This window comes from Peromyscus californicus, unplaced genomic scaffold (genome assembly GCF_007827085.1).
Source record: "Peromyscus californicus insignis strain IS unplaced genomic scaffold, ASM782708v3 Scaffold_21__1_contigs__length_65335640, whole genome shotgun sequence".
In the NCBI taxonomy this organism is placed as follows: domain Eukaryota; kingdom Metazoa; phylum Chordata; class Mammalia; order Rodentia; family Cricetidae; genus Peromyscus; species Peromyscus californicus.
Window position 1 is genome coordinate 64,148,989 of NW_026294514.1, and position 24,545 is coordinate 64,173,533.

A 24,545-nucleotide genomic window follows, 5' to 3' on the forward strand; every position below is an offset into this window, starting at 1 on the left:
TGAAAAAATAGATTAATATGTAATTCAATATTAGTGCAATAGATTTTAATGACATAAATGAAAGCAGTGTTCAAAACAATAGAACTTTTGGCGACTTGATATAAGAGAAGATGAGTGATACATTGGAGGAATATACCAAAATGTTAATGATGATTTTCCATGACAGTTGCTGTGATTTCTGTTCATCTGATGTTGTTTGTAGTCAATGGAATAATAATCTTTTCTCAGATGACACAAAGACTTGATGCTAGAAAAGCATTGCAGCGCTGGAGAGGCTGTACATTTTCTGCTAGCATTTTTTTTCTCCTGGTTTTTCGAGGCAGGGTTTCTCTGTGTAGTTTTGGTGCCTGTCCTGGATCTTGCTCTATAGACCAGGCTGGCCTTGAACATAGAGAGATCCGCCTGGCTCTGCCTCCCGAGTGCTGGGATTAAAGGCATGTCCCACCAACGCCCTGCTTCTGCTAGCATTTTTCTACACACACATAATTCTTCTAAATTTAAAACACTGCTTGAATTGCAACCATCTTCATATCTCTTGTAAAGATGTACCTTAAAGATACGTTCCTCCAATCAGTTTCTAAAGTCAGGAGTCCTTATAAAGGAACTCACAATTCAGAACTAGTTTGTGCTTTTATGAGAGTTAATTGTTGACTGGTCCCTTGTGCCTCAGCTGCTAGTGTTCTTAATTTCTAACTTTGTTTTTCTTTTTAGCATTCTCCTGATAATTACATCTTACTTAGTTTACTCTCTATTTCCAGATAGTTATTCATTCTCTCTAGGAGTCTCCGCTTAGATTGGTCTTTTATATTAAGAGTATTTGTTTGTTTGTTTTTAAAGTCATAGGTTATGCTATATAATCTAAGCTGTCTTTGAACCTGGAAACCTCTTGACTTAATCTCCTGAGTGCTGGGATTCCAGGTGTGCAACCACCATATGTAACATATTTTGCAACTTCTCTCGGTTGTCTGAAGTTAAATAGTCCCTTCTGTGTAATGTTTGCATCATTATTATTAATCTTAAATTTTAGTTGTGTTCCTTACAGTCTTAGAACAGCAGTTAAATGTGAGGTTGTCTTGTTTACCTAAGGACAATTCTACAAGGTATTTGGCTTAAGGAGAATTTTAGTAGGTTATTAGAAATTGATTGGGTAAAAATATGTTTTCCATCTAACAACTAGAGTTCTAAGGACATCTATAAATTTCTTTCACAGTGCAGTTTTTGAAATACAAATGGTATCTTCATGTCAATTATGCTCTATCACTTGGTATTTCCTAGACTGTTGTCTCAGAGTATCTCAGGGCTCACCGTTTGGTGGTTTAATTTTACATGATTTGTTAAACCAATGAGTTTTGTCATCAACAGTATTAGAATTTCCACATTCTGTGAGTTTACCAGCCACATAAAATAGATACGTAAAGTAGCATGTGTGGAGGGTCCCCGCTGTGCTTAAGGTAATGAATTTCTACATGTTTATATTCAAGGTTTCTCTCTCTTTGCTCTCAGGCAGCCCATCAGGTCGGTGAGGATGAGATAAGCTTGTCCACTCTGGGACGAGTTTATACTATTGATTTTAATTCTATGCAGCAAATCAATGAGGACACGGGAACAGCACGTGCCATTCAGAGAAAACCTAACCCCTTAGCCAATACTAACACTAGTAAGTATCCTTTGAGCTAAGTAGCTATGCACTGTTGGAATTTATTTCAAATTGATTTTGAGTATACTGTGTGGGTATACATGTTCTACAACATGCATGTGGAAATCAAGAGAGTAACTTGAAGGAGCCATTTTTCTTCTGCCATGTAGGTTCTAGCCTTTAGCCTTGTCAAGCACGTTTTATTCTTGCTGGAACCTGTAATATTTTCTTTTTTACATAGTAATTCTTTCATTGAATATCCTTTGAGGAGGGTAAGATAGTTGTGGCGCTCACGTGAGGCAAATTCCAAAGGCCTGGGTGGTTTCCACGTTCAACCTCCTCAGTGGCTGCTGTGGGACGCTTTCCACACTTACCCACTTCCCTGTCTCTTCTTTCCTGTCTCTTTTAAACACCCCCCCCCCACCCCCCCCCCCCCCCCCCGAACAAACACTTACCCATTCAGCCCTTAACCTCCCGGGACTGTTTCCCTTCCTTTGCTTCCTCCTTCTGGCAGGCACCTAAATCCGCCTGCAGAGTTTTATATAACCCGGAGAACCTCCACTGTTCCATTCCCGAAGAAAGGGAGCAGCTGAGTCCGGTCTCAGTTATATCCTTCTGAGGTCTTTCATGTAGTTGAAGACTAGATAGTTGTAATTTCCTTAGTTATGATAAAAGATAAGTTAGATATGAAACCTTAGACTTACAAATATAGGATAGCTAGGATGTCTTCTTAAATTTTGCCAAATACAGATAGACTAATTATTATAAATAGACTAGATATTGTAACTGTAATTCTTGCTTGATAATTGTTTCGGTATATGTAATTTTACTATGTTAAAGTTAAGACTTTACTTTTGGGAAAAAAAGGGGGGGGGGAAGTTTTGTATGCTGTGAATGTGTTGCTCTGATTGGTTAATAAAGTTCTGATTGGCCAGTAGCCAGACAGGAAGTATAGGCAGGACAGAGAGCAGAATTCTGGGAACAGGAAGGTTGCCAGCCAGACATAGAGGAAGCAAGATGTGAAGGCAGACCTGGGAAATGGTACCAAGCCACATGGATAAGCATAAATAAGAATTAAGGGTTGATTTAAATATAAGATGTACCTAGCAAGAAGCCTGAGCCATTAGGCCAACAGGGGAAAACTGCAGCTACATAGTTAAGTAATGGTGATATATTTCACTAAAACCTGTGCTTCAATTATTATGAATAAGCCAGTATTACTACATGTACGATGTCTTTCCCACTAATTTTTCTTCTTTAAGTGATGGGATGCCTGTGAGATCTATTTCAGGTGTTCATTTGGTCCTGCCCCACACCACACCCCCAGAAAAGGTCTGGGTAGTAAATGTTAGAAGCTTCATAAGGTATACAGCCTTTGCACTATTTAATACTTTTGTAGTCTCAAAGCTGTCCTATTATAAGATGTAAACAAATGTACTTTATGGGCAAAGGGCAAGATGTGTAACCATAATTGGCCAAACTCTTGTTCATAGTCTTCATCAGTTCCATTCTCCTTATACATATTGTTTGTGAACAAAATAGCAAAAATCCCCTTGTTTATCCAGTTTTTTTTGATAGCTTTTATCTGAGTAATAACTCCATTTCTTATAACCCTCATTTTTGTAGCTCATATTTTAGTGAGTTACTATTGAAATTTCTCTAGTGTTTCTTAGATTATGCTTTAGTACAAAGAAGAGGTCTGCTTAGTACACTGATTACACTAATGGTTTCTGCTGGTCAGAGTGGTCAGTGCAGTAATCTCTTAATATTAGGTAAGTTAATGTTTGTTCTATAATGAAAAACATTTACATAGTAGTTGCTGAGCTGAATACTTGGTTTTTATGGTTGCTTCTATAGTAGTTGGTCAGTCACTTCAGGACATTATTATTATTATTATTATTTTTAATAACAGGTGGATATTCAGAGTTAAAGAAGGATGATGCTCGAGCACAGCTAATGAAAGAAGATCCGGAACTGGCTAAGTCTTTCATTAAGACCTTATTTGGTGTTCTCTATGAAGTGTATAGCTCCTCAGCAGGACCTGCAGTCAGACATAAGTGCCTTAGAGCAATTCTTAGGATAATTTATTTTGCTGATGCTGAACTTCTGAAGGATGTTCTGAAAAATCATGCTGTTTCAAGGTGTGTTCATGAAAATATTAAAATGATTTAGAAATTTAAATCTAAAGTTATTTTAGAAATTTCTAAATCACTGTACAGAAAAATGAAGTTTGGAATGTCTTGAATAATTTTTAATGTCTATTTTAGCATAATCATAATTTTTAAAATCTAACTGAATTTAATAAAAATTAGAATTGTTAAAATAGGATGGAATTTTGTTCTTAAGTTTTAAGCAGTATGACCAAAAATAATCACCAACTTCAGACAGTTCATACACAAATGTTTTGTTTTTTAGTCACATTGCTTCTATGCTGTCAAGCCAAGACCTGAAGATAGTAGTTGGAGCACTTCAAATGGCAGAAATTTTAATGCAAAAGTTACCTGATATTTTTAGTGTTTACTTCAGAAGAGAAGGTAATGCCTTTTTCTTCCCCTCCCCCACCATTCTTTTTGAGAAAGGTTTTCTCTGTGTAGTCCTAGCTGTCCTGGAATTTGCTCTGTAGACCAGGCCAGCCTCAGTCTCAGATCTGTCTGCCTCTGCCTCCTGAGTGCTGGGATTAAAGACGTGTACCATCACCACCTTTAATGGTCCAGATAGAACTTGATGTGGTATGTTCAGTGTCTACAAGGAAAGTATTATGTTTAAGAGCTCAAATATATGTTTAAAAGTATATGTATGTTTAAGAGCTCAAGCATAATCAGTGTGTTTCATGTGTAGTATGTATATTGTGTGGAAAGTACATGAAGATTGAGAGTCACTGTCACTGATGACTATTAGTCATTTTCAGTGATCTCCCTGCCTTGCCCCGTGCCTGACCCCAATACATGCTCAAGTTTGGGAGCAGTCAGACTTAAAAGTATAGTTGCTATATTTCAATCTATAGTGATTCTTTGAATAAGGTTGCAGTAGATTAGAACAATTCAGGATTTATTTTATCATTTATTGGGTTGAGAATGTACATGACTAGTGCCATAAGAGGGCATCAGACTCTCTGGAACTAGATTTAGCAGATAATTGTGGGCTTTTATCTGGGAATTGAACTCAGGTCCTCTGAAAGAGCAGGCAGTACTCTTAACCATTGAGCCATCTCTGTAGCTCTTGATCACTTTTTCTTTTTTCCTTTTATTGGAAATAGCTATTTTTTTCCTCACATAATATATCCTGATTACTGTTTCCCCTCCTAGGTCCTCTCTACTTGTCCTCCCATCAGGATCCACCCTCTTTTTGTCTCTTGTTAGAAAACCAAACAGGCTTCTAAGGAATAATAATCAAATAAAAGATAAATAAGAAGTAACACATCAGAAGAGGACATAACAGAGGGAAAGAGCCCAACAAAAGGCACAAGAAACAGAGATGTAGAGACCCACTCGTTCATATACTTAGGAATCCCATAAAATCACTAGTGTGAAAGCCACAATATATACACAAAGGATGAGAGAAGAAGAAAAATGTAAGAGTAAATAGATAAAATAAAAAAAAAAAAATAGCAGGAGAGGGGACAAAGGAAGAGCCATGATACAACATTGAGACAAGGAGCTTTCAAAGATGATGTTGAGTTAATTTTTTGTTGACCATTTGCTGCTGGGCCTGCAGTGTATCCTTAGGAGTAGTTTTTCCTGAGTGAGACTCCCTTGGAGAATACTAAATTTTCATTTGCAAGTGGAAATAGCTTCTGGGCCGCTTTCAGGGCTAGAGATGGCACTTCTTTCAGCTCTAGGACTCCATATGGTGCAGACCCATGCAGGCCTGTGCATGCTGCCCCAGGCTGAGTTATATGTGTTGTTTAGAGAGCCTTAATTCCTTCGTGTCCTTCATTCTCTCTGACTTTTAAATTACTTCCATCACCTCTTCTGCATGGTTCCCTAAGCCCTGAGGGGAAGGATTTGATGGAGTTGTCCCATCCAGACTGAGTGTTCCAAAATCTCAATATCTCTATAATGTCTAGCTGTGGGTTTCTGTATTTGTTACCATCTGCTGCAGGAGGAAGCTTCTTTTTGTTGTTGATTTGTTTTTCTGAGACAGAGTTTCTCTGTGTAGTCCTGGCTGTCCTGGAAGTTGCTCTTAAGACCAGGCTGGCCTCAAACTCAGAAATCTACCTGCCTCTGTCTTCCTGGATGCTGGTTAAAGGAGAAAGCTTCAGGTGATGGTTGAACTGGCTAGAGTCATACTTCTTCTTATATTGGGTTTTTAATCTTTCTGTGTTTTGAAAATATTATAGATAGGCCAATATAGTACTAGAAACAAAGTAGAAAGAAGTTTTAACCATTTAGTTATCTTTGAGCATGGTAAGTACATACCTTAAATCCGAAAGAGGGGCAGATCTCTTGATTTCTAACCTAAGAGGTAACATAGTAACTAAATAAAATTAGCTTTGTTCAACTAACAACATGCTAAAAAAGAAATGTAACAGTAGGAATTGATGTTAAAGACAAAGCATTATTTTTCCATTACCCAAATTTAGCTGCTGCTATCAAGTCAAGTATTTGTGTGGGCGCACATTTAATTTTTTTTAGAAGTATATGAGATCCACTTGCCCATTTTCATCTCCATCCCATGCCAAGTCATTTTTGAGCTTAGAGACTGCTGTACCATCAGATTCTATTTTCAACCCTCAGATATCTGTGGCATATACATAATGGTGTTGATTGTGCATGGCTAGGTCATGCTACTCAAAAGACTAGAACTTAAATGTTAACTTCTTCCTGAAGGTCTTGTTTTCCTCCCAGATAGAGCTTAGTTCTCCTATAGTGTGCCCTAACTTGCTGTATTTCTGTTTTATGAGCTCATCATTACTTACTACAATCTTTGGAAATTCATCATTCCTAGTCATTTTGTCTTCTGGGTGTTTTTGTCTTGCCTGTTACTTATGTCCTCAGTACTTAGCATAGCTTGGCCTAAAACACATTTTTGTAGCAAGTGCCTGAAGTATAAAATGTGCCACCCCCTTTCTCTCTCCTCTCTCTCCTCTCTCCCTCCCTTCTCTCCCTTCTCTCCCTCCCTCCCTACTTCCCTACTTCCCTCCCTCCCTCCCTCCCTCCCTCCCTCCCTCCCTCCCTCCCTTCCTTCCTTCCTTCCTTCCTTCTAGAATCTAATGGAAGCCAGTTATGATAGTGTCCACCTTTAATCCCAGCATTTGGGAGACAGAGGTAGGCAAATTTTTGTTAGTTTGAGGCTAGCCTAGTCTTCATAAAAAATTTCAGTAAGCTAGAGCTACATAGACCTTAACAAATAATAGCAAACAAAAAACCCTAAACAAAGTAAAACAGAATCTAATGGAAGATTAGGACCCCTGAACAATGTTCATACATAATTCCTTCCACAGATTTTCATGTATTTAATATCTATGACTGTGTATCTCCTATCACAATAAGAACTCTTCATTTCTCCTTACTCGTGACAATGTGGCAACCACCACCTTTTATGGATAGCAGTGTTATTACAGTGTTCTCCTTTGAAGCTAATTGACTACTTCCATCTTTTCCCTTTCTGGTTATCATATTGTGATGTGTGCTGTTTCTCATTGTTTTACTATTGTTTTTAAAATGTTTTAAAACTTTGTGTAGCACTGTTTTATATGATTTTGGTTTGAAGATTAGAAGATACTCATAAAAATACCTTTCATTGTATTTATTTTTAAAAGATTTTTCATTATGAAAGTAGCGTTCTACCTGCATGTATGCCTATATGCCAGAAGAGGGCACCAGATCTCATTATTAGATGGTTGTGAGCTACCACATGGGCACTAGAAATTTTAAGTCAGGACCTCTGGAAGAACAGCCAGTGCTCCCGGCTTTATTTCTAGTCTATCAGGCTTAATATTTAGGAATTTTGTAGTGGTGGGGGTTGTTCTTGATTCCTGAATAACTGACCTCTTTATGTTCCTGTTTCTGTTGAAGGTGTCATGCACCAAGTAAAACATTTAGCAGAATCCGAGTCTTTGTTGACAAGTCCACCAAAGGCGTGCACAAATGGGTCAGGATCCCTGGGGTCTACAACACCAGCCAGCAGTGGGACAGCCACGGCTGCAACCAATGCTTCTGCTGATCTGGGGTCACCCAGTTTGCAGCATAGCAGAGATGATTCTCTGGACCTGAGCCCTCAAGGGTGAGTTTTGTTGTGATCTTAAAAATACTTTGTCTTTATCTATGTTGATATCCATGACTCCTACTGAGAATAAAATCCCTGAGACAGACTTTTTTGTGGTGGTGTGGATTGAGTCTACAGCCTCAGCAATTACTTCCACCACTGAAGTATTTTCTCAGCCCTTCTATTCTTTGAAATGGAAAGAAAATAACTTCAGGAAAGCTACTTTACTGGGCCCTGTTTTATAGGTACATGAGATATATGTACATTATTCACATTGGTACCCAAATGAAATGAGGTGAAGACACATTAGGGTTTATTTACACGTATCACAGATTATCTTAGCCTTTCTTTCTCATTCCATAATTTTGTGATTATTTCAATTACTGCATATGCGCCTTTGTGATACCCAGGTATTGATGCCGTGAAAAATACAAAATTAGAAACTATAAGCTAGGTGGCCAAACCTGGCTTCTCATTTAGCTTTAATTGTCAATCACATGACTATTTCTTAAAGGTAAATGGTAGTTCTTAAAGTCATTTGTGCCTCTTCTGCTGTACTATGTAGGATGTTGGAAAACTTTGATTTTTTTTTTTTTGTTTTTAATTGTTGCATTAGAAGATCACACATTTAAGTGGTCTTATTTCTTTTATGTTAGAAACTGGAATATTGCCAAATGAGTTGTACATGATAAGCCATATTCAGTTCTGATTTAAATTGTACCCAGTGTAATCATACATACATATTTTTCCTTTTTCTTTAAAATACATCTTAAAATTTTTTTTACAAAAACTTTTGTTATATGTATATGGTGTTTTTGCCTACATGTATGGTTCTGCATCATGTTAATACAGTGCCTTTGGAGGCCAAAAGAGGATGCCTGACCTTCTGGGACTAAAATTACAGTGGTTCTGAGCTGCCATGTAGGTGCTGGGAATTGAACTCATGTGGCTGCTAGGAATCAAAGCTAGTAAACTTGAATCTGGAGTCAACTTTCCAGCTCCTGTAAAATGTATCTTGGTAACATATTCTCACTGGGATCCTAAAATTAAATCATGTATACCTTAAAGAACCCATCATGTACATTTGTCTAGATGGCTGGGGATCAGGTACTTGAAGGAAGTCATTTTTGCTGCCACCCTGTGGCAGTTATATACTTTAGCTTAAATAAAAAGTCTGGCTTGGGCTGATTGCTAATTCAGAAAAGTGGGTGAGTTTTTGCTTTTCATTGTGTCAATTGGCCAAGTTTCTGAAAATGAGGCTTTGAGCCTCTTGAACTTTTTAACCTTCCCATCTATGATGATGTTGTATTTGTCTCCCATTTACCCTTCTACCTCCATCTCACCTCTTCTGTATACTCTGGTCATTACAGTAACCCTAAATTATTACAGGATTTTGCTATAAAATGTTGACTTGATGCCTGAGATGTCTTTAAATGCTCCATGAGTTTCAGGATGCTGTGAGATAGCTCAGACAAATGTAATCTTTCTTTTGTGTGGGAGTGGTGGTGACAGGGTTTCTCTATTTAGCCTTGCCAGTTTCAGTAAGGGAGTAGTTGTTTATTATACAATCTAATTGTATGATAAATTATACAATTCTTTCATTTTTTCAAAGAAAGCCATTCTTTTAAAATACTTTGTCTTGAGTTGTTGTTTCATATTCCATGGTTTTAAATCTTGATATGTAGCACTGGCTCGTTTGGAACCCACTGTGAAGACCAGGCCTTACAGCAGTCCTCTTGCTTTTGTTATGCGTGTGCGCCTTAGTATATGTTTGTGTACCGTAAATGTGCAGGTACCTTCAGAGGCTAGAAGAGAGTGTCACATGCCCTGGAATAAGGTTGTGAGCCTCTATGTGGGTGCTGGGAACAGACCCCAATTCATAGAAGAGAATTTTAACTGTCCAATCATCTCTTCAGCCCTCCACATGAAAATTGTTCATTTTCCATTTACAAGTTTTTGTACTATATTTCTTTTCTGAAAGTCTGTTTTTCTTGGTTATGCATTTGAATATATTAAGTATACTTACAGAATTACCAGACTTTGGGAGTCTTTTCCTAATTAAAAAATCATTTGCATTATTTAAATGTTACTTGAGCTACAGAACAACAGAACAGTTTAATTTTTAAAATCATATATATTTGTGTGTTCATGTTCCTGGTGCCATTGTGGAAGTCAGAGGACAGTTTGCACCAATTGGTTCACTTGTTCTGTCATGTGGGTGCTTGGATCAATTTCAGGTTGTCTGACTTGATGGCAAATGCCTTTACCTGGTCAACTATCTTGCTATCCCCTAGAATGTTCATCTATGTGCCCATTCTTATGTATCTTTGTCAATGTCAAGAGCAGCAGTTTTCAAGGTGTGGTGTAGAGTATTGTAGTGTTGTTTAGAGTAACGACTTTGGGCAGATGAAGTGAAGCCCTCCCTACTCTCAGAGCCAAGGAGAATGAGGCAAGAGAATCAGAGATTTGAGGTCCTACATGAGGTAATGTGGAAACACTGTCTCAACAACCAAACAAAACATGATAAAAGCTGGGCGGTGGTGGTGCAGCCAGGAGTATCTCTGTGAGTTTGAGGCCAGCCTGGTCTACAGAGCGAGATCCAGGACAGGCACCAAAACTACACAGAGAAACCATGTCTCGAAAAAACAAACAAAAGGCTACAAGTTCAACAGAATGAATATATTTATGTTATTGCCTTCATTATGCTTTTTGAGTATGATACTATAAGTAGTTAGAATACTTTTATAGTATGAACATTAAATCCCATATATATTCTGTTGCAAGTTAGGTTAGGGAAGAAATATACTCAAGTTTGATTTTATTTGATTTTTTTTTTTTTAGCCAATTGTTCTTTGTATTTTTGTTTAATGTATTATATTTTGTAAAGTTGGATATGAAGAAAATTAAGCCTTTATTATTAATTTTAACAGTTAGTAATTAATTTTCTATCTCCATAACTCCTATAGAATATGACTGTTACAGACTCCATATTAAATCACTCATTGAAAATTGTTGTGACATTTTTATTCACGGTAGGTACTGTCTACTATCTTAGCTGGGTTCTTCATTGGTAATTGCTAACTTCATTCATTGTTCTTCCATGCAACAGTCGATTAAGTGATGTTCTCAAGAGAAAACGACTGCCAAAACGAGGGCCAAGGAGGCCTAAGTATTCACCTCCAAGAGATGATGACAAAGTAGACAATCAAGGTGAGTCCCTTGATAAATTGATGGGGAAATGGAGGAGGAGGTGATCAAATAAGTGTCCTCATCATGATTTGGTACTCTTAATTCCTGTATTAAGACTCAAGTTTTTGCCGGGCGGTGGTGGCGCACGCCTTTAATCCCAGCACTTGGGAGGCAGAGCCAGGCGGATCTCTGTGAGTTTGAGGCCAGCCTGGGCTACCAAGTGAGTTCCAGGAAAAGGCACAAAGCTACACAGAGAAACCCTGTCTCCAAAAAAAAAAAAAAAAGAAAGAAAAGAAAAGAAAAAAGACTCAAGTTTTTGTTGATTTTCTTCAGTTTTTTTGAAATGATTTGAATGTAATTCTTTTCTGTTTATAGCTAAAAGCCCTACCACTACTCAGTCACCTAAATCTTCCTTCCTGGCAAGCTTGAATCCAAAAACATGGGGAAGGTTAAGTGCACAGTCCAACAGCAACAACATCGAGCCAGCACGAACTGCGGGAGTTAGTGGTCTTGCCAGGGCAGCCTCAAAAGACACCATATCCAATAATAGGTGAAGTGTGTGCTGGAATTGGGGGTGGGAGTCCTTCATCTGAAAGGTCTCAATATAATTGTATTGAGCACATTCGTCATATGTAGGTGATACTTGGACTTGGTTCAATTTGTTCTCAAGTCAAAGATGTATGTAGCTCAAGACTTGCCTATGGTTCCAGCCCTATTCCTTACATATAAAAACCATAGCAGTAATATATAACCACTTGAAAGCTCTGGTTAGTTTTATTCTGTGTGGAACCTTTCACTGGATTATTCTTGCATTTCATGTTTATATATTCTAGTGAAAATTCTTCTACCTATTTAATGGAATTTGAAGATTGGTAGCTGAGAGCAGCTCTTTTTAAAAAAATACTTGGATCTATGTCAGATACTAATTTCTCACCAGTGTATGGATCTTACGGCAATGTCTTTCTTGGGAAGGCACTTGATGGTGATGTAGAGTACCTGTATAGAGTATTTCCTCTATAAAAAAGACATTTTCCCAGTGGTATTTTATTTTAAAGATAACTTTTTTATTTTAATTATAACTTTTAATATTGAGTTGGCTGCTGATTCTCTAAATTATGAAGAATAAGCAAATGTATTTTTAAAGTTTATAATTTAAACAGCCTGCTCACATGCTTATGTCAATTTTCATTTGCATATAAACATCTTGTTACTGTTCATGTAATGACCTGAAATATATTCCATGTACCTAAGCCATTCTATAGATAAATTTATAAATAAATCTATAAATCTGTAGATAAATTGTTTTCAGAATGAAGCTAAATTTACTTACTCTGAATTATAGTAATGATCATAGACCAGTTGTAGTCAGTAAACAACTTGTAGAAGTTGGTTCTTCCACCATGTGGATGGATCCTGGGGATTGAACCTTAACCTGCTGAAATATCTTCTAGGTCCCTATTCTGACTTTCAATGTAGATTTTTTTTTCATACCTACACAGAGACATTGATATTTCCTTTTTCCTCGTTTTAGAGAAAAAATTAAAGGTTGGATTAAGGAGCAGGCACATAAATTTGTTGAGCGTTATTTTAGTTCTGAGAATATGGATGGAAGCAACCCTGCCTTGAATGTACTTCAGAGACTTTGTGCTGCAACCGAACAACTCAACCTCCAGGTACTGTGCAGTGCATCTTGTTTGCTGGTCGGTAGTTAAGGAGGAGTTGTAGAAACAGTGGTTTCTACAACTGATTTCTTTTGCTCCTTGTCTCTTGACTAGCCGTTGCTTTCCATTCTTTGTGTTTCCTATTTATTGACAAATGATAAAATTTCAAAATGCTTAAGAATGTCTTTTATAATTCCTCATAACCATCTCCAACTGCAGACTCATAACAATTACTCGTAAAGGCTTGAATCTTTATCATGACCATTTCATCTGATTCTTTCTTTTTTAATATACTTTTTGTAATTTCTGTTCTTGTTTTCTAAGCTATTTCATAAATATTTTAAATTTATTAACTTAAAGCAATGTCATGTTTTATCATTTTAATCTGGCCTTCTAAAAGAGCCTTATTCCAATTTGAAAAAGTTATTAAAATATTAATTGTACAAAGTCATGGTCTTCATTATTACTTGTTCATAACAGTAGTAGGTCTTTTGACCTCCATTGGATTTTAACCAGGTTTATAGTACTAGGAATGAATTCCCTCTTGTGCAGTGGGCTTCAGATCTCAGCAGAGAATTAGCCCAGTAATAGTCGAGCCACTATTGTACCAGTGGGCCATCTTGCCTGCCAGGTTGTATTGGAGCTCATAGGGTTTATGGCTGGCAGGTGTTTCTTTGTTTGTTTTTAAAAGCCATTGAATATATATTTTGATTCTTATTGGGGAATTCTCCACTCTTTCAGGTGGACGGTGGAGCTGAGTGCCTTGTAGAAATCCGTAGCATAGTCTCTGAGTCAGATGTTTCTTCATTTGAAATCCAACATAGTGGATTTGTGAAACAGCTGTTACTGTATTTGACATCTAAAAGTGAAAAGGATGCTGTCAGCAGAGAGATCCGATTAAAGCGATTCCTACATGTCTTTTTTTCTTCTCCAGTAAGTTAATAATGGTCATGATGTCTTAATAAGTTGGTACTAGCAAGTGTGTACATTGGTGCCCTGTGTGTTGCCTATTCAGTTAGATTCCTTTGACATTTACTTATTGACAAAGTTTTACTATGTAGATGAGCCTAGCCTGGAATTCAGAAATCTGCTTTTTGTTTGTCATAAAATAGTATTTAAAAAGAAAAAACAAAAAAAAAAACCAAATACCCTTTTCCCAACCACTAGTGACATGAAGCCCACATCAACTTTGTCCAGTATTTCTCCTCCCCTTACAAAATAAGCCCTTAATAGTAGCAACACTTATTAATATTTACTGAGGTTATGATAGGAGTGTACAGTGTTTCCATTTTGTCCATAAAAGATGCTTAACAACCAATCTTTAATATAGATTACAAGGGCAGGGTCTGTAGGCTTGTTCCCATTTTTTCCTTTTACCCCTAGTAGGTGAGAATAGAGCTAACTACTGTTGATTAGACCTCCTGTTACAACTGCTTTAAAGAAGTCATAACTCAGGAAGTTGTTTTCTGCATATTTGGTGTGTAATGAACTTAATGATTACTGCTTAATAGCAAAACTACTTAACCATGCCCCTTTTAAGTGTTCGTGGGTATTTTTAAACACTGCCTAAAGGCAGAAATGGTATTGTTAGATACGTATTTTGTTGTGTTTTGTTTTAAATCTTATTTTCACATGCATGTCGGTGCAAGTGTGGGATGTACCAAGTATTTTATACCTTGCTTAAGATTATGTGTATAATATGGGGCTGGAGAGATGGCTCATCGGTTAAGAGCACTGTCTGCTCTTCCAGAGTACCCAGGTTCAATTCCCAGTACCCACATGGCAGCTTAGAACTGTCTGTAATTCCAGTTCCAGGGATCCAATGCCCTTACACAGACATATATGCAGGCAAAACACTAATCAGTGCACATAAAATAAAATAAAAAAGAAATAACTTACTTGGAAACATTGTCCTAATGAAGTCTATTTTAAAAGATAACAAAAGTAATAGATAAATTTCCATTTGTGAAACTTAAAATGTTTTTGCGTTGACTTTTCAAAAGGCCATGTTTAATGATGGTTTATTTATAACTCTAGCTTCCCGGAGAAGAGCCCATTGGAAGAGTAGAACCAGTGGGCCATGCGCCTTTATTGGCACTAGTTCACAAGATGAACAACTGTCTCAGCCAAATGGAACAATTTCCAGTCAAAGTGCATGATTTCCCTAGTGGAAATGGGGCTGGCGGCAGGTAAGGACCATTGCCTGGGTATGTCCACTTGTCACCAGAATTGTTGAATGAAAGCATGGTGAAAGGTCTGGTAGTAAGGTCTTGGTAAGGTCATGCCATGTATTTATTTTTTGCTTATTTATTGTTTTTTTTAAGACAGGATTTTTCTGTGCTGTCTTGGTTGTCCCTAGAACTCCTTAGACCAGGCTGGACTTAAAAAGAGATCTGCCTGCTTCTCCCTCTCAAGTGCTGAGATTAGACATGTGACACTACCCTTAGCCCCTTAGCTCATACCATGTATTTTAACAACTAACATTTTTCAAGTAGGTAAATCAGTGACGGGGTTGACAATATTTGATACACATTTTTAGTTTTTCTATATTGATAAGTTTTAATATGTAATGCTTCTCCAACTTATTTATTTTTATTCATTCATTCATTCATTCATTCATTCATTTTTGGTTTTTTTGAGACAGGGTTTCTTTGTGTTTTGGTGCCTGTCCTGGATCTCGCTCTGTAGACCAGGCTAGCCTCGAACTCAAAGAGATCCGCCTCCCGAGTGCTGGGATTAAAGGCTTGCGCCACCACCGCCCGGCCATTTATTTATTTATTTTTGAGACAGGGTTTCTCTTTGTAACAGCTCTGGCTGTCCTGGAAATCACTTTGTAGATCAGACTGGCCTCGAACTCACAGCGGTGTGCCTGCCTTTCTCTCTAGTGCTGGGATTTAAGGCAAACGCCACCACTGCCTGGTCCAGTAATTTTTTTGTATGTGGGCAATAAAATAGTTATTCTGTGACTTCATGTGATAAGTGGTTATAACTGTATTTTAATGGGTTTTAGCATGTAAGTGGTCATATTGAAGTTTGACTTTCGGTAAAAATTTGTGTTACTCTTACTGGTTTTAAGGACTTACAAGTTGTTCTAGAAAGATAAAATTAATGTGTTAGGGAATTCTTGAAGCTTCATTAAAAAAAATCTAATATAAGTTATTTTTATTTTAAAACTCATGTTTTCATGGGTTTTAAAAACATTTTTAAAAATTTGAATCAAAACAGTATAGTCATGTAGATATTGTTATCCATAGTGTGGCTGAAGTTGTTTTCTGCATATTGTGCTATAGCGTTATACTATCTTGGGATAGTAATGAAGGAAAAGGATATCACCAAACATGGTGGCATACCTGCAGTCCCGTTCAAAAAACAAGGAAGGTGGAATTTTTTTTTTTTTTTGCTTTTACTTTAGATTTTACTTATAAATAAAAGCAAAATAATACAAAAATAAAAACTAACCTTCAGTTTACTTTGCTACATCCTTTTAAATGAATAGCTATAAGAAGTAGGTAGAATAGGACCTTGAAATTTAGATCTAGCCTGGGCTATTTGAGTTTCAAAATCATAAACCAGAACAAAAAACCATGAGACTTTCTATTGGTGAAATTATTATGGCCACTCCACGTAGTTAAAAGGGAGGTTTATTTTGTGGGGTAACTTACAAGTGAAGGGATAGTTTACAGGATCTAGGAAAGGTGTGTAGGGCTGTCCGGAGGTGTTCTCTGGAGAACTCAGCTCGGTCTGCCTCCAGGGTCCAGGAACCAAGAGCAGGGTCGTGCCCTCTCCCCCCCCCCCCCCCCCCCCCCCCAAATCTGGAACTTGGGTCTTCAGCATTCTCTCTCAGCCCCGCCTTGTAGGCGTGACCGTTACCGAAGCCTCAATGGGGTTTGGAACTTCCAGGTCAAAGCTGGAATGGCTACCCACTACAGCTTTCCACTTTTGTCCGAGTTTATATGATCTATGCTTGCTTAATAGTTACACGCTTCATGGTGTTGTGTAATTAGCCACATTGTAAGTTTGACTATATTTGATTCTTATCAGAATTTTTAACAGGAAGAAACAGTAACAAAGTAAATTTGAAGGTTAGTTTTTATTTTTATATTATTATTTCACGTTTTTATTTTTATAAGTGAAATCTAAAGTAGTAGCAAAAAGATAGAGGATCCTTTCCCCCTTGCTTTTCAAATAGAATTTAGTAGGGAAGGACAAAATACTACAGAAGTGAGTGTGCTTAGATAATTGAAGAATTCTTATTCCAGAGAAATAATCTGATAGGCATGATCACATAAATTCAAAGTGGCCAGAGATCATGTTCATTTCATACTTTCATATGCATGAAAACACATTTAATTGTTAATTTATAATAACTTGTATTTAATAGTTTGATTTGTTGTTAAATCTTTAAGTGCTTTGTACCATAAGAAATGAAGTTTTTGTTACCTTTTTAGTTAAATATATGTTGACTGAAAATAATAGAATAACCTTTTTTCTCAAATTATCTTGAGCTTTTCTCTCAACAGAGGATCACAAGCTTTAAAATTTTTCAACACACATCAGTTAAAATGTCAGTTACAAAGACACCCAGACTGTGCAAATGTGAAGCAGTGGAAAGGCGGGCCTGTTAAGATTGATCCCCTGGCTCTGGTGCAAGCTATTGAAAGATACCTTGTGGTTAGAGGTATTTTCTTCCTATGTACTTTACTTATATGGTTATGAAATTAGCATTAAAGGGTAGATTGCTAGTAATGATAAACCTTAGGTAGTGGGAATCTCTGCTCCTACCAGAAGTAAATAGGCATATGTTGCAGTTACTTAATAGGCAGAGTGTTTTGTGCTTCAGAATTTTTTAGCTTTCTTCTTCATAGATCAGAATGTAATATCTATTTCTTTTTAAAGAGAACACCTATTTAACCAATGTATATACTCTTTCATCTGACACCTAATATTCCTAGATAACTATCTTTTTGGGGTTTTTTGGTACTTAGGGTATGGAAGAGTAAGAGAAGACGATGAAGACAGTGATGATGATGGATCAGATGAGGAAATAGATGAGTCTCTGGTAAGGTACTTTTCACACAATGTTATATCTGTGATTCAGCTTTCCCAGGTTCAAGTGGTGCCCTCATCAACCACTATTCGAAAAATCACAGAAATGAATTAATTGTTTTAGTAACTTATTTTAGTGTATATATGTAATTCATTTGTTAGTTATTAATTTCCTATTGTACCTGCTTATAAATTGAAATATTTTGTAATCGTGTATGTAGAGGAAAAAATAGACTAATATAAGTTGAATTCAAAATCTGAAGTCAACTGGATGTTACATGTGCAAAATTCACATTTGCCTGTAAGTGGTAGGTTGTTTTAAAAAAGGCGGGGGGCGTTACACTAACCATACCAATATTCAGTTGTCTTCAAAGATGTGTATGCAAAATATGAATTGTCTAGACTTGGGTCCCATACCTGTATATATGTTAAGTATCCTCATACTTGAAACAAAAAGTTCAATCTCTGAGCACTTCTGTCTTAAAGCATTTCAGATAAGTGATAATCAGAATATATGGGCTTCAGGAGGATCTGTAGTTTCAAACATCAACCATAGGTCTTTGCTTGTTTCCCCAGCAGATATGTCTTGGCTAATTACAGATGTCAGTACTTTGACTTATATGGACCTTTCTTTGCTTTATTCAGGCTGCTCAGTTTTTAAATTCAGGAAATGTAAGGCACCGGCTACAGTTTTATATTGGAGAACATTTACTACCATATAACATGACTGTGTATCAGGCAGTGCGGCAGTTCAGTGTACAGGCTGAAGATGAAAGGGAATCTACTGATGATGAGAGCAATCCTCTGGGAAGAGCTGGTATTTGGACAAAGACTCATACAATATGGCAAGTCTAAACTGGTTTCTCTTAGTAGTATGTGATCTTAGTTTTTGAATTCATATTAAAGTCGTGGCCCAATTCTGTGAGGAGAGGGAGAACCTAACTCTTATATTTTAACTATGAAAAGCCTTTCAAATATTTAATTATGCATATATGTATATGAACATTACTTCCTCATTCTATCTACTGGAAAGCATGTTTATAGGCAGTAATCTGCTTTTTGATTCATTTCAGGTCTTTTAATGGAGTCAAAATGGTGTGGTATTAGATTATAAGTTTTGATAACTTATAATCTGTGGCATTTGAATGCAGCTTCCTGTGCTGCCTTTAAGAGAACCATTTCCCAAAGTAAAGTCTTCCTGGGAAGACTTACTTGCTTATTTACTGTTCTTTTAAGAAGACAAATGCTTGGTAACTCTCTGAATACAAATGGGGAGGGAGAGGTTGGATTCCAGGGAACTCTTAGGAATTCTGTGACTTAGACATTAGCTTTGTTCAACAGTTTGCACTTTTAAAAATCTATATTTGATTTTCATACTGTCTTATCCCCTTAGGTACAAACCTGTGAGAGAGGATGAAGAAAGTAGTAAAGATTGTGTTGGTGGCAAAAGGGGGAGAGCCCAGACAGCTCCAACAAAAACTTCCCCCAGAAATGCAAAGAAGCATGATGAGTTATGGCATGGTAAGATGACATACTGAGGGAAGCAGACTGTCATCAGGCCCTGGCTTCTCTGTATTCTTGCTTTTTAAAACTGATTTAGAGCTTCAGAAAGCTTTGAGTATAATTAAGATATAAATTACTATAGTGTGATTACTTTTAGTTAAATCTTTGACTTTAATGTCTAGTAAACAAGAATTAAGTATCTATAAAATTAAAACTGGAAAATAGATTAGGAGGACAGTCTTATAATATTTTAAGAATTCATGACTTTGCCGGGCGGTGGTGGCGCACGCCTTTAATCCCAGCACTCGGGAGGCAGAGCCAGGCGGATCTCTGTGAGTTCGAGGCCAGCCTGGGCTACCAAGTGAGTCCCAGGAGAGGCGCAAAGCTACACAGAGAAACCCTGTCTTGAAAAACCAAAAAAAAAAAAAAAAAAAAAAAAAAAAAAAAAAAAAAAAAAGAATTCATGACTTCATGAGGGGTTAAATGCATTCATTCACTAAAGAAAAAAATGTTGAAGGCTTTCTTCGAAAGGTCACCAACAAACAGATTGGCTCTTAACCTCATAGGACAGCTACAGTGTGTCTCTACACAAGAAGAGAATGCAAAGGAGTTATTTTTCTACTGTTGTTTGTGTATGTGTGTTCAGGTGAACTTGAACATTTTATATGCCTGTGTGTTACTGTGCACAAGGTTAAAAGGGAAGAAATGTCTGATAGCATTGAGATATCAAGAAGTTAAACATGACACAGCTTCAGATAGTAAAGATGACTCTGGGTCTGAAGGTTTAGCTATTGCTACTTTGATCAAAACTGAAACTTGCTTTATCCTTTAGATGGAGTGTGCCCATCAGTAGCAAATCCTTTAGAAGTTTACCTCATTCCCACACCACCTGAAAATATCACCTTTGAAGACCCATCCTTAGATGTGATCCTCCTTTTAAGAGTTTTACATGCCATCAGTCGATACTGGTATTACCTGTATGATGTGAGTAATGTCTCTTCATGAAATCCTGTGTCACCTTACAGTTTTCTGTTTAGTAAATGAATGTTCTATTATACTAGAAATAGAAACAGTGATTCACTAAAAGTACACAATGAACTCATTTTGTGGAACTTATATTCTTGGATTCAGTCTTTTTTTTTAAAAAAGAAATAACCAAACATTTCATTCTAGTTAGGGTTTCTATCACTGCGATGAAATACTATGACCAAAAGCAAGTTGCGTAGAAAAGGGTTTATCTGGCTTCCACTTCCACATCACTGTTTATCACTGAAGTATGTCCAGGCAGGAACTCAAGCAAGTCAGGAACCTGGAGGAGGCAGCAGCTGATACAAAGACCATTTAAGAGTGCTGTTTACTTTACTGGCTTGTTCTTATGGTGGTTTGCTCAGCCTACTGTTTCATAAAATCCAGGACCACCAGCCTTGTGGTGGCCAAAACCATGATGGACTGTGCCTCCCACATTAATCACTAATTAAGAAATATCCTGCAGGCTTGCCTGCAGTCCAGTTTTATGTAAATATTTCTCAATTGATGTTTCTTCATCTCAAATGAGTATACATAGCTTATGTCAACTTGACATAAAACTAGCCAGCACAGTTGATCCCGTGTCAACTTGACACACAAGCATATCACTGTTAAACCACAATCTTTTTTCTTATTCATCCCCAAGCTCACATGTTAATATTATCACAATATAAAACATAAAGTTCCACAGTTTTTTAAAAAATATCCATTCTCTTTAAAAATCCAAAATCTCTTTTAAAAGTTCAAAGTCTCAATTGTGGGCTACTGCAAAAATCAAAATTAAGTACTTTTATTTTTTTCAAGAGGGAATAACCAGGGCACAGTCATAATCTGAACAAAGCAAGACTAAATTCTTAACAGTGTAAATTACTCAATTTCCAATATCTGGGATTCACTCACTCTTACGGTTCCTCCAAGGGGATTGGGTCACTTCTCCAACTCCCTCTACCAGGCATATTGCTTGTCTTCTGAGCTCTACCTCATTTCTGCTGCTTTCCTTGGTGATCATCCCATGGTACTGGCATCTCCAAAATGCTGGGGTCTTTTGCAACTGGGCTGCACTTTAACCAGCAGCCTCTCCTGGGCTCAATTCTCTTCAGTAACTTAAGCCATGCCCCACAGCCCCACAGTGTGAAGCCTCACCTGCTTTTCATGATCCCCTCATATGTTCAAAATAGTACCACCTAGGTGACGTGTACATCACCAAGTTCAGCTGCCAGCTCAAGATAAAACTTTGTTCACCTCTGGAACACAGCTTTTGTGTGCTGACTGAGGAAACATTTCCCAGAAGATTTCACCTCAGTGATGCTAGTTTCTTCTTAACCACTGCTAATTTCTTAGGTCCAGCAGACCAGCATCAGTTGTCCCAGTAACACAAAGGTTTCACTGCAGTGGTGCTGGTCTCCTGTTAGTCACAGCTGAGTCTTGAGCTCTAGCTGACAAGAGCCAGAGGCTCTTAAATTCAAAATATGTAGTGGCTCTGATAATGATAGATAATGAAGTGTTCCCAAAACTTTCCAAGCCAGGCTTCCATCCTCTGCATAACTCAAAATTCTTATCCTCCACACTCCCACAGCACAGTTAACTAAGGTTTGAATGTTCACTAACTTTTCCAGCCCAAAGGTCAAAGATGCTTCCATAGTCCTCCAGAAGATAACATAACATGGTCAAGGTCTGTCACAGCAATATCTCATAGTCCCAGTACCAGTTTCTGTCCTAGTTAGGGTTTCTGTTGCTGGGATGAAATACTACGACCAAAAGCAAGTTGAGGTTTCCCTTCTGTCAAGTTGACATAAATCTAGCCAGCACTCATTTCTTCATGAGTAAACAGTTGCATACCTCATTTCTTATTTGTGTAGTATGGGGAAGAGTGAAGGAAACAGCTTTCATGGGGTTTGGATACAAGAAGTTTCAGAAGTGGGAAATATCATTGAGGGACTGGATATTGCATGTAAAAACACAGGTGAAATCTACAGACTGACTGACTTATGGATAAAGGAAGACATTTTTGAACTTCTTTTTTGTTTTCAATTTTACAGAACGCGATGTGCAAGGAGATTATTCCAACTAGTGAATTTATTAACAGTAAGTTAACAGCAAAAGCGAATAGGCAGCTTCAAGATCCTCTAGTAATCATGACAGGAAACATCCCAACATGGCTCACTGAGCTAGGAAAAACCTGGTAAGACAGTCTCTTTGATAAACTTGTAAATGTTAGCATGGTGTTGGTCTTTGATTTGTGATAGAAATGTTGTAGTTGACTTGTTCATATCTTTACCAATATTGTAGTATTTGTTGACAACTTGGCAAACCCACTGAAAGATATTTGACTGAGGATCATACTCCAGAGATGTGGCTGCTTGGTTTTCTGAGCTGTTTTTGAACTAGATACTATAGGCCTATTATTAGTTGTGGTAAAAATAAGTTAGAAATTGAGGTTTTTCACTTGGATTCACCATATCCCCTACAGGCTGCCATATTGTGAAAAACAGAGATTCAGGTGGTCGTTTCAACAGCTTTTCTCAAAAATAAAAATAAAATCAAACCTTTAAAGTCATTGTAGGAAGTGTCTTGGCTGTAGGATTCATTCTTTGAAAACAAGGAGCTTGTTCTTGGCAATGATTTTTTTAATGCTAAGCCTGTGGTGCATGAAGTACTTTTGTATTTGGAGTCTGGAATGTTGTCGAGCTTGTATGGCATGAGGGCTTGCATATCCAAAAAGCTTTGGAATACGTTTAAGGTGATTGTGGATATCCAGTTGTAGATTTCATGTGGAAAGGCATGTAGAATACATGATTGCTCAACATTTAGTAATTTCAACAACAGCCAGGTGTGGTGTTGTAATGGCATACTCCTCTAGGCCCTTCCATTAGAGATGTTTTAGGAGGACTGTCCTTCCTAAGAGTTTAAAGCCAATCTGGGCAGCATAGTAAAACTCCATGGCAACAAAACAGTTACAGAATTTGTGTGTGTGTGGAGACAGGGTCCCTCTATGTAGTCGTGGCTGTCCTGGAGCTTGTTATGTAGACCAGATTGGCTGAACTTGGAGATCCTCCCATCTCTGCCTCCCCAGTGCTGGGGTTAAAGGTGTACATCATAGTTTATTATATCAGAAGTTGTTTTCAATACAGATTTTGAAGTTTTTAAAATGTCTTCTGATTCTCACCCAGATGATAAATTTGTATTTTATCTTTTATAGCCCATTTTTCTTTCCTTTTGATACCCGACAAATGCTTTTTTATGTAACTGCATTTGATCGGGACCGGGCCATGCAACGACTTCTTGATACCAACCCTGAAATCAACCAGTCTGATTCGCAAGACAGCAGAGTTGCACCTAGATTGGATAGAAAAAAGGTAAGTATTTCCTAAGAGAGTTTATTGATGCTGAGCTTTTTAAATTAAAGGCAGAACCTAAAATACTGCATCTGATTATGCCTGTGGAGTAACAGCTTTCACTTGATTCTTTTGTCTGTGTGAGTGTTTATGCATGTGGCTAGAAGAAAAGGTATTGGATCCCCTTCAGCTGGAAGTTGTGAGCTGCCTGATGAAGGGGCTGGGAACCAAGTAGCAGTTACTCTTAATTGCTGAACTTTATCATTCTATCTTTTAAAAATCACCCGTTAGTAAAATTTCCCATTGAGCCTCTTAAAACTATATTGTCTATTATTTTTTTTTAATTTTTGTCTTCTGTTATTTCTGAAATAACATACTTCATTTAGTTACCATGATGCTTAACACCTTAATTTCTTTCTTTTTATATTGAAAAGCTTCTCTTTTAAAATTGACTCTGTGTATTAGATGCATTTTACTCCCTTAGCATGTCAGCCCATTTGGAAGAGTGAAACAGAATCCCTTGCATATTTTGAGTCTGTCCCAGTCAGCTCCAGTGTTGCTGACTTTATCGTCTCCTGGGCTTCTCATCTTAGCTTGCAGTTGTACCGAAGCCATTTCATGTGAAACCAATCCCAGCCCTTTGACCCGCACTGTTTTATTTGGTGTGTGTGTGTGTGTGTGTGTGTGTGTGTGTGTGTGTGTGTGTGTGTCCGTCCGTGTGTGTCCTTTGACCCGCACTGTTTTATTTGGGGTGTGTGTGTGTGTGTGTGTTTCCAGACAGGATTTCTCTGTGTATCCCTGGCTGTCCTGGAACTCACTCTGTAGACCAGGCTGGTCTTGAACTCAGAAATCCTCGTGCCTCTGCCTCTCAAGTGCTGGGATTAAAGGTGTGCACCACCGCCTGGCTGACTTCCACTGTTCTTATCTATCATCTATCTATCT

At 37.5% G+C, this 24,545-nt stretch overlaps 1 protein-coding gene across 16 annotated transcripts in view; it reads left to right on the forward strand.

The window, feature by feature from the left end:
• Trip12 (thyroid hormone receptor interactor 12) overlaps positions 1 to 24,545 on the forward strand; it is a 133,140-nt gene that overhangs the window by 81,789 nt on the left and 26,806 nt on the right. For 8 of the 16 annotated variants that reach the window (XM_052750565.1, XM_052750568.1, XM_052750573.1 and 5 more), the window contains 16 exons: positions 1,504 to 1,657; positions 3,549 to 3,777; positions 4,052 to 4,170; positions 7,654 to 7,861; positions 10,953 to 11,053; positions 11,408 to 11,582; positions 12,564 to 12,705; positions 13,435 to 13,626; positions 14,731 to 14,882; positions 17,199 to 17,371; positions 17,679 to 17,752; positions 18,385 to 18,584; positions 19,133 to 19,260; positions 20,075 to 20,226; positions 22,308 to 22,450; positions 23,468 to 23,624. In XM_052750565.1, coding sequence (XP_052606525.1) covers positions 1,504 to 1,657; positions 3,549 to 3,777; positions 4,052 to 4,170; positions 7,654 to 7,861; positions 10,953 to 11,053; positions 11,408 to 11,582; positions 12,564 to 12,705; positions 13,435 to 13,626; positions 14,731 to 14,882; positions 17,199 to 17,371; positions 17,679 to 17,752; positions 18,385 to 18,584; positions 19,133 to 19,260; positions 20,075 to 20,226; positions 22,308 to 22,450; positions 23,468 to 23,624 — 2,499 coding nt within the window. The remainder of the gene's footprint in view (positions 1 to 1,503; positions 1,658 to 3,548; positions 3,778 to 4,051; positions 4,171 to 7,653; positions 7,862 to 10,952; positions 11,054 to 11,407; positions 11,583 to 12,563; positions 12,706 to 13,434; positions 13,627 to 14,730; positions 14,883 to 17,198; positions 17,372 to 17,678; positions 17,753 to 18,384; positions 18,585 to 19,132; positions 19,261 to 20,074; positions 20,227 to 22,307; positions 22,451 to 23,467; positions 23,625 to 24,545) is intronic. The other 8 variants (XM_052750569.1, XM_052750570.1, XM_052750575.1 and 5 more) reach the window with 3 other exon arrangements.